The sequence below is a fragment of the Xyrauchen texanus genome, chromosome 37 (genome assembly GCF_025860055.1).
Source record: "Xyrauchen texanus isolate HMW12.3.18 chromosome 37, RBS_HiC_50CHRs, whole genome shotgun sequence".
Taxonomy (NCBI): domain Eukaryota; kingdom Metazoa; phylum Chordata; class Actinopteri; order Cypriniformes; family Catostomidae; genus Xyrauchen; species Xyrauchen texanus.
The window spans coordinates 19,753,750-19,768,687 of NC_068312.1; the positions used below are offsets into that span (position 1 = coordinate 19,753,750).

Genomic DNA, 14,938 nt, shown 5'->3' on the forward strand with positions numbered 1-14,938 from the left:
ACAGTGTTTTCTCTTGTTCATCTTGTCAGTCCTATTTAGTATTTTGGGCCATTTAATGCGGTTTAAGTAGTTCACTCACCGAGGGTTTTCATAGAGGTTTGCACCAGAGAATTCTGTGCTGAATGCTAATGGTTTCCACATCTTGCGCCTTTGTACTCGCAGGGCTGTAATGATCAGAAGTGTGCTTTTGATAGATTGAGATCAGTCTGCGAATAAAAATGCACCTGCTCTGGGCTCGTGCTGCTCTGTCCGTGAAGCCATCTACAGAGCCATACAGTTGCATTAGCGGAGGTTGTTACTCCACCTGTCTATTTGGTGCCATTAAACCAGATACTTCAGATGACCGTGGTACAAATATGTACCAACCCGTATATTGGAGAACTTGGAGAGCTGACCTAACGCCCCCCCTCAACTTATTTGCTCTCAGAACCCCCTGGCATCCTTTGAATGCCCCCGTTGAGAACCCCTGCGCTAGAAGGACGACTTTGAATTGCTGCCTTTGTCTTAAACATTTTAAAATGCATCCTGAGGCAGCTTTATTTCTGTTGCACTGCATTTAGTTTTTTTAGTTTTTTAACCACTCCGCTTCACTCTAAATTGCCCTGAAGTTGCTTTAGGTAAGAAAGTCCACAGCATGCAAATGTAGATATTATGTCCGGCTCATAATCATACTGTTGCATAATGGTATATACTGTATATGCGTTTAATGTTTGACAGGCTATCTGAAACTGGAAGTGTCTCCAGTGCCAGAGACAGTGCCTGGATGTCTGTCTCCTGAAATGATTCCAGTGAAGCCTGTGTCTGAGAAAAATCCACGCGCAGTTAAAGAGGTGCTGGAGTTCCCTTCCAGCGAAGTCTATGTGCCTCACAATATATATAGGTGAGTACACACACACACACACACACACACACACACACACACAATGTCAACATAAAACTCTGTTCACAAGCCAAATTACTATTGTAATTTGATGTATTTCTGAGACAGTATAGTACTGTAAAAGAGAAAAATGTGCGGCAGGATTTGACTTTAATCATCAGGAATTGATTGGTTTTGAAAAGTGGACATTACTGTACATACCAGAATGGAGCCAGATGGTTGGAGGGAAGGTGAAAGTGAAGCCACATCAACACTTTTCGGTTGAAAACTTCCAAAGTAAGGGGTACTTGAGAGCGTTTTCGAATGTCTTCGTTTTCAGTGGAGGAAAATGGCATTCCTGTGTGGTTGAGAGGACTAGTGTAGAAAAATCCATTTGTTTTCAACTGAAAATGTGTTGGTGTGGACGTGGCCTAATAGGAATTCATGATGTCAGCTAAAAAGTTGTTTCAGATGAAGATTAAAACTTTTAGTATTTTTCTTTAGATTAATGTACACCAGGGAGACCGGGAACTTGTATTAAGAAAGTATATAAGGCCAGTGTTCATTTGTTGACTTTGACTAAATTTTCAGGTCAAAAACTAGCAAAACGGGGATGCATTGAATAATCATCAACCTTCATTAAATCTTAGTTCTGAGTAATACATTTCAACAAAATTCTTTGAAGGGTAGAACTGTGACTGATATGATTAGTCACTCATAGTCTATAACCAGAAAGGAGTAAAAATGCATGCCCAGGGCCTTCCTTGTTTTTAATGTTGAACTATAAGTGTTGTGCGCCATCTAATGTTCAATTAATGTTACTACACATAATTATGTATTCCAAAGGGAATAATAAAGGTTCTCTGCAAATAACTGCAGAGCTTTTTTTTCCTTCATCCTTTAACAAGTTGTATATAAATTATGTTCCAGAAACCTGCTGTATTTGTATCCTCTGAGGCTGAATTTTACCAACCGTTTAACTTCTGCCAGAAACATTACAGTTAAAATCCAGTTCATGAGTGGTGAGGACCCTAGCTGTGCCATGCCTGTGAGTGCAACACACGTGCACAATCACACACATGTACCACACCAAAGCACATACAATCATTTATATTTCTGCGGTTATCTTACAAAACCTTGCAGTGGTACACTTCTGTGCATATCCTGCTGTATATTTTTACAAAATATGTGCAGCCAGAGAGGATGGTCTTAAGTTAAGCTATTAAGCTATATTTTATTCAAGACATTTGTAATATTTAACATTATTCTTAGAAGATGTTATACAATGTTATCTTCCTCATCTTACTTTGTTTTCTATACAAAGGTAATCTATGGAAAATCAAGCAGCCCTGAGCTTCTTCTAGAGATTTACACCCCTGTCACATACCACAACAGGTAATCATTGTCTCTCATAACATTTCCACTAATCAGTATTTAAAGCAGATGTAAGGGCAGTGTGAGAGCAGTTACCATCTCTACCTCAGGTCTCCAGATTTCTATGACGAGGTGAAGATCCGCATGCCAGCCCGTTTAACAGAGAAACACCACCTGCTCTTCACCTTCTACCACATCAGCTGCCAGCAGAAACAGAACCAGACAGGCAGTGTAGAAACTCTGATTGGATATTCAGTGAGTGACTCAACAGTTCAAACCCTGGAAATAAAACAAGTTTTAGGATTGTAAAAAAAAGAGTAAAGAAAATCAAAGAAAATGAATATGAAATATTTAAAGGGGATAGTACACCCAAAAATGAAATTTCTCGTATCATTTCCTCATGCCATTCCAGATGTATATGACCTTCTCCTAAACAAAAAGGAAGATTTTTAGAAGAATATCTCAGCTCTGTTGGTCCATACAGTGCAAGTGAATGGTCACCAAACTTTGAAGCTCCAAAATGCACAAAGGCAAGGCAGCATAAAAGTAATCCACACGCATCCGTGGTTAAATCCATGTCTTCAGATTGATATGATAGGTGTTTGAGAGAGATAGATCAACATTTAAGTCCTTTTTAACTATAAATCTCTACTTTCACTTTCACATGTTTTTGGTGATTCACATTCTTTGTGCATATTGCCACCCACTTGGCAGGGAGGAGAATTTATTGTAAAAATAACTTGTACTGTATATTGATCTGTCTCTCACCCACATCTATCATATCACTTCTGAAGACATGGATTTAACCACTGGAGTCATATTGATTACTTTCATGCTGCCTTTCAAACTTCACAATTTTGATACCCATTCACTTGTTTGGACCTTCAGAGCAAAGATATTCTTCTAAAAAAATGTTTTGTGTTCTGCAGATGAAAGAAAGTCTTAAACATGTGGGATGGCATGAGGGTGAGTAAATCATGCAAGAATTTTCATTTTTGGTTCAACTATTCCTTTAAGATTCTGCACTATTTCTTGCTCACTAATCAGATGTTAACTTACTGCTTTGTACAAAACATGTTCTTTTGAACATTCTCAAATCATATTGATAACAAGGATCTTCTTGAGAGGGTTTCTCTGTACAAACTACCTTAAACAAGCAGAGACATACAACATGTAAATGTCATGCGTATATTTCCTGCTGTACTCTTTGCAGTGGTTACCCTTACTGAACAATGACAGGCTGCATACTGGACAGCAGTGTCTACCAATCATTCTGGACAAACTTCCTGTCAACTACTCGCTGCATTTCCCTGAGGTGCAGGCAACTATTTCATCCATTTGTCTTTTTTGTATATATGTTTCTAAAGAGATCATTTACATTTGTTACTTGAAAAGATGTCTCGTTTGGGCACAGGTTCTATGACTCTTCTATGACTGTGTGTGTGTGTGTGATCATTTTCTTTAATAGATTGTGTATTGTTGGTCATTTTGATGACCAATAATTTATATGATTTTAGAAATTGCCAACTCAAGTACCTCCAGTCAAGTGGCTGGAAAATCATAAAGGACTGTTCAACCTTGAATTACAAGCTGTGTCCTCAGTCCAAACACAGGTAATGCACACAACTCACCTTGTAGTACTCTTTTAGGATTAGAAAATGTCTGGATTTTAGAACGTTCATTGAATTAGTCATTAAATTATTTAGCGAATGTGCGATTTTTATTTCATTTGATTTTTTTTTATTATTTATAGCAATATGTTCTCCTTTGCTTAATATGCAAAGGCAGCTATAAGCAAGTCATTTGTTGGATGATTTAACCATAAAGTGTAACAATGTGGTGCTTTCAACATTGCTGTGTTTGTTTGAGTATCCGAATTAGCCCGACATAGCAATATTGGCCCAACCAATGGTGTGATTTTGGGGCAGGACCAGTGACAGACAGGGATAGTTTTTGTGAAAGCTGATTGAAAACAATCATTAGTTTGCAATTTTACTTGGTGCACCCAGTGGTGTAAAAGTTACACGCATTTATTCAATGGCATGCCAGTTATCAAAGGTCATATACTGGCCTCTCTCTACACCATCTCTGTTTCCTCAATCACAGGACAGTCATCTGGAACGTTTCTTTACTCTGTGTCATGCCCTGGAGGGAAAAACCACATTCCCCCTCCGAGTAGGTGATGAGAAGATCCCGGAGAGCATGTTTGAGCACGAACTGAAGCTGAGCATCATCTCACTGTCCTCCTCCGGCCTGGAGCCTCTGGTGCTGTTTCTCCATCAGGTCCTGGACAAGCTTTTCCGTCTCATCATGCAACCCATGGTCATCGGAGGACAGACTGGTGCGTTTCAAGAAGAAAGAGAAGCAATGGGTTTTAAAATGGTTCCAAAAATTATAATTTTTTTATATAATTTACTTGCCCTCATGCCATCGCAGATGTGTGACTTTCTTTCTTCTGCTGAACAAAAACAAAGATTTTTAGAAGAATATCTCAGCTCTGAAGGTACATAAAATGCATGTAAATAGTGGCCATAACTTTAAAGGACAAAAAAGCACATAAAGGCAGCATAAACGTATATATATATATATATATATATATATATATATATATATATATATATACATAATACATACTCTGTTTGTTAAATCAGTGTTTTCATATTTGATATGATATGTGTGGGTGAGAAACAGATCAATGTTTAAGTTCTTCTTTTACTATAAATCTCCACTTTCACCTTCACATTCTTCTTTTGTTTTTGGCGATTCAGATTCTTTGTGTATATTGCCACCTACTGGGCAGGGAGGAGAATTTATAGTAAAAAAAAGTACTAAAATATTTTTCTATTTTCAGCCACACATATGATATAGCTTCAGAAGATACGGAATTAAACCACAGGAGTTGTATAGATTACTTTTATGCTGCATTTATGCCTTTTTTGGAGCTTCAAATTTCAAACATCATTTACTTTTATTGAATTGACCAACAGAGCTCAGATATGTTTCTATAAATATTTGTTTGTGTTCAGCAGAAGAAAGAAAGTCATACACATCTGGGATGGCATGAGGGTGAGTAAATGATGAGAGAATTTAAATTTTTTTATTTCAGAACTGTTCTTTTAACTTCACCCCATAGAACATAGTAAAGATGGTTGAAACGATTTAGATGAAAACAAATCCCTATTTTTAGCACACAAGTGCCAGGGTCTTCTTGAACAATAACTTATAACCCTTACAATCTTGCTGGAATGATTGTCAGCTGGTTTTACAGGGTGGTATTTGTTATCTTGTTTTGTGCAGCAAATCTGGCCCAGATCGCATTTGAGTCAGTGGTATCAGTCGTCAACAGCCTTCACAACAGTCAGGAGCTGGCAAAGGACCATCAGGGCAGAAACTGTCTCCTAGCAACATACCTGTACTTTGTGTTCCGTTTGCCAGACACCCAATATGAGATCCACAGCACAGGTAGGGCTGTGACCAGTTTTATTACCAGTAACGAAAAATACTGTGAGATGAAAACTTAACATTGTCAGTAACTGAAATAGAATGAAAGGAAAAGCTTACACACAATGTCTGTAGAAACAAAACCTTAATTTAAAAAAGTGCTCAGTGTTAGAACCAAACGTTTTACATTTTCATGGGTTTCCAAGTTCAAGCGGTGCACCTGATCCCATTTATAGCTCAGAGTGGACCTAAATAACTTACCATAACTCTTCGTATTTATTTTTTTATCAAGATATACATATTGGGTGGCACGGTGGCTCAGTGGTTAGCACTGTCGCCTCACAGCAAGAAGGTCCCAGGTTTTAGTCCCAGATCAACTGGGCCTTTCTGTGTGGAGTTTATATGTTGTCCCTGTGTTCGTGTGTTTCCTTCGGGTGCTCCGGTTTCCCCCACAAGTCCAAAAACATGCCGGTTAAGTGAATTGGAGACCCTAAAATTGCCCGTAGGTGTGAGTGAGAGTCCCCCAGCCACTGGGGGTAGTGTCAGGAAGGGCATCCAGCTTAACCTGTGCCAGGTCAAATATGTGGATCACAGATGGTCCGCTGTGGCAACCCCTAATGGGAGCAGAAGAATGAAGATATCAATATATGCGTATTAAAATACATTAAAGAGGATACACATTATATATAGTTACTGTTTAAAAAAAAGATACCAATACAAAATTAAGATACCAATACACAAAACCACTTACTGAAATATTCACAGACTATCCTAACATTATAGTGTGTTGTTCGATCAAGCATACGTTTGATATAATTTACACATGGCCAGCTCAAACCAACATGGTATTATAAAGTCAAAGTGAATATCTAAAATGCATGATCACAAGATACACATAATATCAACCACACAGAAAATCAAATATATTTATTCACAATTGCTGAATTGTTACTGAATTTATATAATTACTGAAATTACTGTATACACAGTAACTGAAATAAAAATTAAAAATCATTGTAAAATATTAAACTAAAATATATTTTCCTGACTCTAAATATTGTTTTTTAATAACTTGAAAATGAATTGACAACACATATTTAAATGATATTGATTAATACATTAACTTTGACAGCCCTAAATTACTAAAACTAAAATAAACTAAATGCACTGAACAACTAAAGCTAAACTGAAACTAGAAATCACTGAAAAACTAAACTAAATTGAAAGGAAAAACTTCAATAAAATAGAAAAAAAAAGCTAAATAAAAAACTATAATAACCCTGGCAATTAAATAATTTTTACCTGCAGCATTGCAATACTACGCTATTCCAAAGCAGTTTATTTTTTTTTATTTTTTTAGTGAGAAGCAGACTCAGATTCTTTATGTGATTAGGGACTTATTATGTGGATGTTTGTCACAGATCTGTGTCTTATGTTCACCAGGCTCGGGAGGCCTGATGGCTCACCCAGAGAGCCGATACAGCACTCTGACTCGAGCCACAGCCAATACGGTAGGCTTCATGCTGCTTCAGTCAAGGATTCGATCTAGCAGCAACCCTGATATACCAGCACCGCAGAGCCCAGAGGACACAGAGGTCACTAACATTCTTGGAAAGGTACACAAATGCAACTATACACAGTTCCAAAACTTGCTCAAAAGCTTGAGCTGCAGCTTATTAGCTAATGGAACATGAGCTGTGTCCCCAATGATGCACTGTGCACTTACATGCTTTCAGCCATGATGTGATCAAAATGTAGTACCGTACCAAATGGAATACTTGCCTTTTTTTCCTACACTGAAGCATTTGCTATTTAACAGCTGATGGAAGTGAATTTTCAAACATATGCGATGTGTTGTCTAGCTTTAGCACATTAGCCAACCTCAGTTCAACACTTGTATCTCAAACAACGTACATACTTTATTCACACGGCTTGGGGTGATGGTAAAGTACATGACTTATATTTATGAGGTGCTGTCTTCACTGAAGTTTTGCTAGCTGTCCAACCAGCCACGAGTACTGACATTCCATACCCCATTTTGACGGTTGAAGAAGTGTATCTTCCAGGTACACTTAGTATATTATTTTGGTTGCATTTTCAATGTAAAAGTGGTGAGGAATCCAATTTTTCTTGATCTTTTAACAAAAATGACTTGTTCTCTACTTCCTCCACATTGTGATGTCACACTGTTGTAGACATTTGCATCTGAACACCTCCTCAACAACACATCAACACCTACTTTACTTCATCAGCTCTGTAGCCCTGCCCAGTAGCGGTAAGCAGTGAGATGGCAAGTAGAGAGCAAGTCAGCCAAGAGCAGAGAGCCAGTCATAACAGTGGCCATTTACTGTCAACTCTTAAATGGTACTTATATAGCGCCTATTTAACCTTAACGGTATTCAAAGCGCTTTACACTGTGACTCATTCACCAATTCACCAACCCTGCGATTAGTGGCTCTACCAACTGAGCCACAGCCACCTCAAAGGAGAAAGGAGAAGGAGGACCAAAACAGAATGAGGGTGGAAAATGATCATGTTTTACAAATATGTGACTGTTTGTGTGTGCCAAAATTTTACTAATATTATAAGTGAACCTCAAGGAACACATAAAAAAAGGCATGTTATGACCTCTTTAACATACTACTTGCACTTCTTACACTACAATATGGCACAGAGTAGTGCAGAAGTGTGCGGATTGGAAGCACCTATAGTATACCGAGTGTGTACTGTAAACACACAGAAACAAACTGGCACACTTTGCATTCTTTCTTATTGCTCTGATGTTTTGATTGCCATCAGGGTATAAATCATCAAGGCAGTCGAATGGCCACAGCTCTAAACGTCCCCAACTCTTCTCAGAACTCCACTGGAAGCACACGACCTGCAAACAAAAAGGTGCCTGTTTAACTTGCCTCTTTTTTACTTGGCAGAGGTTGTGTTTCTGAATAAGCTGATCTATCTTTGTCTGACTCTTTTTAGTTGTTCCATGAAGAACTGGTTCTTCAGATGGTGGTCAGCACTGGGGTGTGCCGAGAGAATGCCTACAAATACGCTTGGTTCTTTTTTGAACTTCTTGTAAGAGATTTGCTGGGGGGGGATACACTGATTGACTATGTAAATGTTGTACATGAGCAAATTGTCTCACCTTGAAATGTAAATTCTAAGATGTTCTGTGTTGTTAGAGTGTTGTTAGTACCCACTGAGTGGATTTTTGTGTACACACTTCAGGTGAAAAGCATGTGTCAACACGTGTCTCAGCTGGACAAGAAGGCAATACCTCGTAGGAATCGATTCTCAGACCGCTTCAAAGATGACATCACCACTATTGTCAATGTAGTCACTGCTGAAATTGGGAATATTTTAGTAAAACAGCAGAAGGTGATTGAATCCACCTGAACAGTACAACAGTTAATCTTTGATCTGCTCAGTAACACATTAAACTTAAAGGCCTTATGGAGAGATGTTATTCATCAGTGATCATGAGAAAAGATGTTGTGTGTGTTTTTCTTCAGGAGCTTGAGCAGGCAGAGAAGGTTAACGTCAGCTTGGCTTTCTTCCTGTATGATCTGATGTCTCTGATGGACCGTGGCTTTGTGTTTCAGCTTGTGAAGAATTATTGCAACCAGGCAAGGATGCTCATCTCCTTTAATAATGATTATCTTAACAGCATGAAATCATAGAGAACTGCTTGGTTCAGTACAGCTTTTAAAGGACAGTTGCAAAGCAGTTCAGAGCAATATTTCAGTCTAAATACAGAGTTTAGTTAAAACAGAAAATAATCGACATAAATAAATATATATTATTTGTACCTACCCCTGGCAATTCTTATTTTATTTCTCCTCTCTGTCTTTCTCTCAGATGGCAGCGAAGAGTGTGAACATGTCGACTTTGATCAGTATTAGGTTGGATTTTTTGAGGGTTTTATGCAGTCACGAGCACTACCTCAACCTCAGCCTGTTCTTCAGTAGCCCTGCCTCTGCCCCTGCCTCCCCCTCCCCATCTGTCTCCTCACAGGTCAGCAAATAAACAATTCCGGTGTGTTACTGTATCTAATACAGCCGATTTGAAACTCGGACAGCTCAGTGTTTGGAAACAAAGTGCGTCCTGATGAATCTGTCTGTCTCTCTCTCCAGACCTCCAGCTCATGCAGTTTTCAGGACAGTAAGATTGCAGCCATGTTTGATCTGTCACATGACTTTAAGCAGCGACATTACTTGACCGGACTGCAGCTGACTGAGCTCAGCACTGCACTGGACATTGAGTCAGAGGGGTCAGTCACATTTAAAAAGATAGTTCACCCAAATATGATTTACTCACACCTCATGTTGTTCCCAACCATATGACCAACCATATGACAACAAAAAAGGTGATATTATATTATATATGTATTTTATATATATATATATATATATATATATATATATATATATATATATATATATATATATATATATATATATATATATGACGCCAAAAGTTTGGAATAATGTACAGATTTTGCTGTTTCAGAAGGAAATTGTTACTTTATTTCACCAAAGTGGCATTCAACTAATCACAAAGTAATGTAAAAAACAGCACCATCACTATTTGAAAAAAGTCATTTTTGATAAAATCTAGGCCGCATTTCCAACAGCCATCACTCCAAAACCTTGTCCTTCAGTGATCATGCTACATTGCTAATTTGATACTAGAAAATCACATATATATATCATATATAGAAAATATATCAAACATTGCTGAAAGCTATTTGGTTCATTAAATTAAGCTTACCATTGTCTTTGTGTTTGTTTTTGAGTTGCCACAGTGTGCAATATAATGGCATGTCTTCAAAAATGGCAAAAAAGAAACCGCTTTCTCTAGAAACTCGTAAGTCAATCATTGTGTAACGTGATCAATGGAAAGGAGGAGGCGAGAACCGGCTTTTCAATATAAATAATAGTTTAATGATAAACTTAAAAGACAACATAAACACACACATGACGGACATGTCCGTAAACGATCTCTCTCTCCCGCACGATCCCCTGCAGTCGACCTTTATCCCTCACGGAGGCTTAATTAGCCTAATACTGGACCAGGTGTGTAGGATCACGACCCGGACCCGCACTCCGCCCTGCCACACATTGTTTTGAGGAATGAAGGCTAAACAATGCTTGAAATTGCCAAAAAACTGAAGAATTCATACAAAGGTGTACACTACAGTCTTCAAAGACAAAGAAAACTGTCTCTAACAAGGAGAGAAAGACATGTGGAAGGCCCAGATGTACAACAAAACAAGAGGATAAGTACATCAGAGTCTCTAGTTTGAGAAATAGACACCTCACATGTCCTCAGCTGACAGCTTCATTGAATTGTACCCACTCAACACCAGTTTCATGTACAACAGTAAAGAGAAGACTCAGGGGTGCAACCCTTACTGGAAGAATTGCAAAGAAAAAGCCACTTTTGAAACAGAGAAACAAAAATGTTAGAGTGGGCAAAGAAACGCAGACATTGGACAACAGATAATTGGAAAAGAGTGTTATGGATCTTAACCACATTGAACTTTTGTGGGATCAGCTAGACTGTAAGGTGTGTGAGAAGTGCCCAATAAGACAGCCACATCTATGGCAAGTGCTACAGGAAGTGTGGGGTGAAATGTCACCTGAGTATCTGGACAAACTGACAGCTAGAATGGCAAGGACCTGCAAAGCTGTCATTGCTGCACGTGGAAGATTTTCTGATGAGAAATCTTTGAAGTAGTTTAAGTAGTTTTGAACATTGTTTTCAAATTGTAATTTTTCACGTTATTAATGTCCTGACTATACATTGTGATCAGTTGAATGCCACTTTGGTCAATACAAGTATTCTTTTATAAAGGCATTTCTTTCCATAAGAGCAAAATCTGTACATTATTCCAAACTATTGGCTGTGTGTGTGTGTGTGTGTGTGTGTGTGTGTGTGTGTGTGTGTGTGTGTGTGTGTGTGTGTGCGTGCGTGCGTGCGTGCGTGCGTGCGTGCGTGCGTCGCGTGCGTGCGTCGCGTGCATGCGCGTGCGTGCGTGCGTGGCGTGCAGTCAGCGTGGCAGTGCAGTGCGTGCGTGCGTGTATACACACACACACACACCCACACAGTACTGTGCAAACGTTTTGGGCACTGGTGAAAAATGTTGCATATTGAGGATGTCTTAAAAAAAATGCCATAAATAGTTTTCATTTATCAATTAATGTCATGCAAAGTCCAGCAAACATAAAAAAAAGCTAAATCAATATTTGGTGTGATCAATTTTTGCATTCAAAACAGCACCAATTCTCCTAGGTACACCTGTATAGGATGTTCCAATATTCTTGGAGAATTTGCCACAGTTCTTCTATATTTTTAGGCTGGCTCAATTGCTTCTGTCTCTTTATTTAATCCCAGACTGACTCAATGTTTTGTGGGGCCATGACATCTGTTGCAGTGCTCCCTGTTCTTCTATCCTAAACAATTCTATTTACAAAAGTAATGTTTGGGAGTGTAACATTTATATTTAATATTGACACACTAAAGCTGAAGATATACATAACTATGATAAGATAAATGTTTTTGTGATACATCTTATGTGCTTAAGACCTTTGCACAGTACTGTACACACACAATATATATATATTAGTCGTGTAAAGCTGTGAAATAACAAGAAAGTCCACAAAGTAGAATGAAAAAGGTCCACGCGATTTTTCCAGTTCTTTGGAAACTATACGATATCGATTGTGTCCGATAAGTCATTATTCACTGAAAATCTTGACACGCTTGTGCGAAAAGTAGCAGTGTCTGATATATGGAGACTGGAGTCTCTGTTGAACAAAAATGGGCATTCCCCAATCAGTGGGCGTTTTCAGCATTTTCATTCAACCACTTTAATGAAAGCAGGGAATCTCTTTGTAGTAGGCAAATCCAGTATAGTTGAAAAATGCCCATTCTGGTTACTATATAGATATTTCCTACTTTTATTTTTTTTCAATGAATCGATCAATCCTGTTCACAGGACAGGTCTGAATGATTTCTTATGAATTGTATGGATATGGTTCTCAAGTTCAACTCATTGACTCAGAGATCAGTTCGCATTAACTCAGTGATCCATTCGCATCAATGGTTTTCAGTGAATAATGACTTAAATTTAGCTCCATTCCATTCAAAAATGCTATCATAAGACAGTCATATGGGCTTAGAATGACATAAGGGTGAATATATGATGAGAAAACTGTAATTTCTGGGTGTTTTATTCCTTTCATAAGACTGAAAATAGAAACAGACTGAGTTTACAAGTGTGCAAGACTAATAATTCTATTTTGATTTTTTTTCTGTATGTGTGTGCAGAGGGAAAGTACAGCAAAAGGCCATTAATGCCACATACAGTTTATTGTGTGCTCATGATCTGGACCAGCGCTGCTCAAGGTCAGAGGTCAAGGCTAAGATTGCTGCTCTCTACCTCCCCCTAGTGAGCATCATCATTGACTCCGTCAACTACCTTGACTTTACAGGTACTGCCTTCCACAGTGAGGCATTGGAAGAGTTCTCACCCTAGAGTGCGATTTTGATAATGTAGTTGTTAATCTCAGTTAGACTTAATAGTTGCTTTTAGCCAGTGGGCCAAAGAGCTTAATTATGGCTCTCTGGTGGTGCATGAAGGTAGTTTGAAATGGATCATGTTCTTTACACCTGTCAGAGTCATGGTTTGTATGTGTGCATTTTTGTTATCTCCACAGTATCTGACTCTCGTGGTGGTAAAGGCAAGTCAGGTGGGCCTGAGGATGACCCTGAAAGTGTTATCCCCATCAATCAGTCTGTAGCTATGGCAATCGCTGGAAATCCTTTCAACACTTTGGCGAGAAACGCACTGGTGTCTATGGCCTCTGTGGTAAATAGTAGAATGAAGTTTAAAGAATTAGTTTACCCCCCCAAAAAAACTAAAATCCTCTCATAATTTACTCACCCTCATGCCATCCCAGATGTGTATGACTTTCTTCTGCTGAACACAAATTAAGATTTTTATTGGAATATCTCAGCTCTGTTGGTCCATTTAATGCAAGTGAATTGTGGCCAGAACTTTGAAACTCCAAAAAGCACATAAACGTAGCATAAAAGTAATCCATGTGACTCCATTGGTTAAATCAATTTCCTCTGAAGAGATATGATAGGTGTGGGAGAGAAAAGATCAACATTCAAGCATGTTTTTTTTTTCTGTAAATGTCCACTTTCACTTGACTTTCAAATTCTTTTGTTTTTGATGATTCGTGTTCTTTGTGCATATCGCCACCTACAAGCCAGGGAGGAGAATTTCAGAATCGGCTTTATTGCATGTATGCTTACAATACAAGGAATTTGTCTTGGAGACAGGAGCTTCCAGTGCACAACAATACAAAAACAGCAGCAAGACAAAGATGATTAAAAAAAAAAAGAAGAAGAAGAAGAAAAATAAATAATTATACATATACGCACATACACTAAGACACACACCTTCATACATACCCACATACACACACGTAGTGCAAATCTATTACAAATCCGTTATATAAAGAACACAAATACAGTATATTATGTAATGGCAGAAGTGGCTATGTTGGATAATATGGATATGTTGGATAACAGGAACAAAATTCCTAAAAATGTATCTGTAACAGTCATGTCATGTCAGACAAAGAAACATAACATCTATCATATCACTTCTAAAGACAATGATTTTACCACTGGAGTTTTATGGATTAATTTTATGCTGCCTTTATGTGCTTTTTGGAGCTTCAATATTCTGGCCACCATTCACTTGCATTGTATGGACCTACAAAGCAGAGATATTCTTCTAATAAGCTTTGTTTGTTTTCTGCCTGAAGAAAGACTGTCAAACACATCTGGGATGTCATGAGGATGAGTAAATGATGAGAGAATTTTCATTTTTAGGTGAACTATTCCTTTAATATGACCTGCTCCATCATTTTGAATCACTTTGACTCAGAAGCATATTTTGAGTATTTTATGTGTTGAAGTAAAAAGGAAAGTTTGGGCCTTCTAAAAATATGTTGTGTTTCTCCTCCAAACCAGTGACGATAATAGAGACAATCATTTTAATGTTGGCTGATATAATCCATTTCAGTTGCTTTCCGTCTTACTACAGTGCATAAAACTCTGTGTGTTTCTGGGTCAAAGTGACTCAAAATGATAGATATCATATGCAACTTGGTGATCAGGAAGGGGTTTATTTTGCTCTAATGAGTGTCTGATTGTACATTATCCCACATTTTACACAGCTACTTA

The 14,938-nt window shown here is 38.1% G+C and overlaps 1 protein-coding gene across 4 annotated transcripts in view; it reads left to right on the forward strand.

Annotated features, from left to right (window-relative positions):
* Positions 1–14,938, forward strand: part of LOC127630743 (dedicator of cytokinesis protein 8-like) — a 73,921-nt gene that overhangs the window by 33,842 nt on the left and 25,141 nt on the right. For all 4 annotated transcript variants that reach the window (XM_052108483.1, XM_052108485.1, XM_052108484.1 and 1 more), the window contains 17 exons: positions 718–880; positions 1,790–1,907; positions 2,184–2,254; positions 2,344–2,488; positions 3,447–3,548; positions 3,751–3,846; positions 4,340–4,574; positions 5,531–5,695; positions 7,118–7,290; positions 8,474–8,569; positions 8,654–8,749; positions 8,903–9,052; positions 9,187–9,300; positions 9,533–9,688; positions 9,808–9,944; positions 13,007–13,170; positions 13,396–13,547. In XM_052108483.1, coding sequence (XP_051964443.1) covers positions 718–880; positions 1,790–1,907; positions 2,184–2,254; positions 2,344–2,488; positions 3,447–3,548; positions 3,751–3,846; positions 4,340–4,574; positions 5,531–5,695; positions 7,118–7,290; positions 8,474–8,569; positions 8,654–8,749; positions 8,903–9,052; positions 9,187–9,300; positions 9,533–9,688; positions 9,808–9,944; positions 13,007–13,170; positions 13,396–13,547 — 2,333 coding nt within the window. The remainder of the gene's footprint in view (positions 1–717; positions 881–1,789; positions 1,908–2,183; positions 2,255–2,343; positions 2,489–3,446; positions 3,549–3,750; positions 3,847–4,339; positions 4,575–5,530; positions 5,696–7,117; positions 7,291–8,473; positions 8,570–8,653; positions 8,750–8,902; positions 9,053–9,186; positions 9,301–9,532; positions 9,689–9,807; positions 9,945–13,006; positions 13,171–13,395; positions 13,548–14,938) is intronic.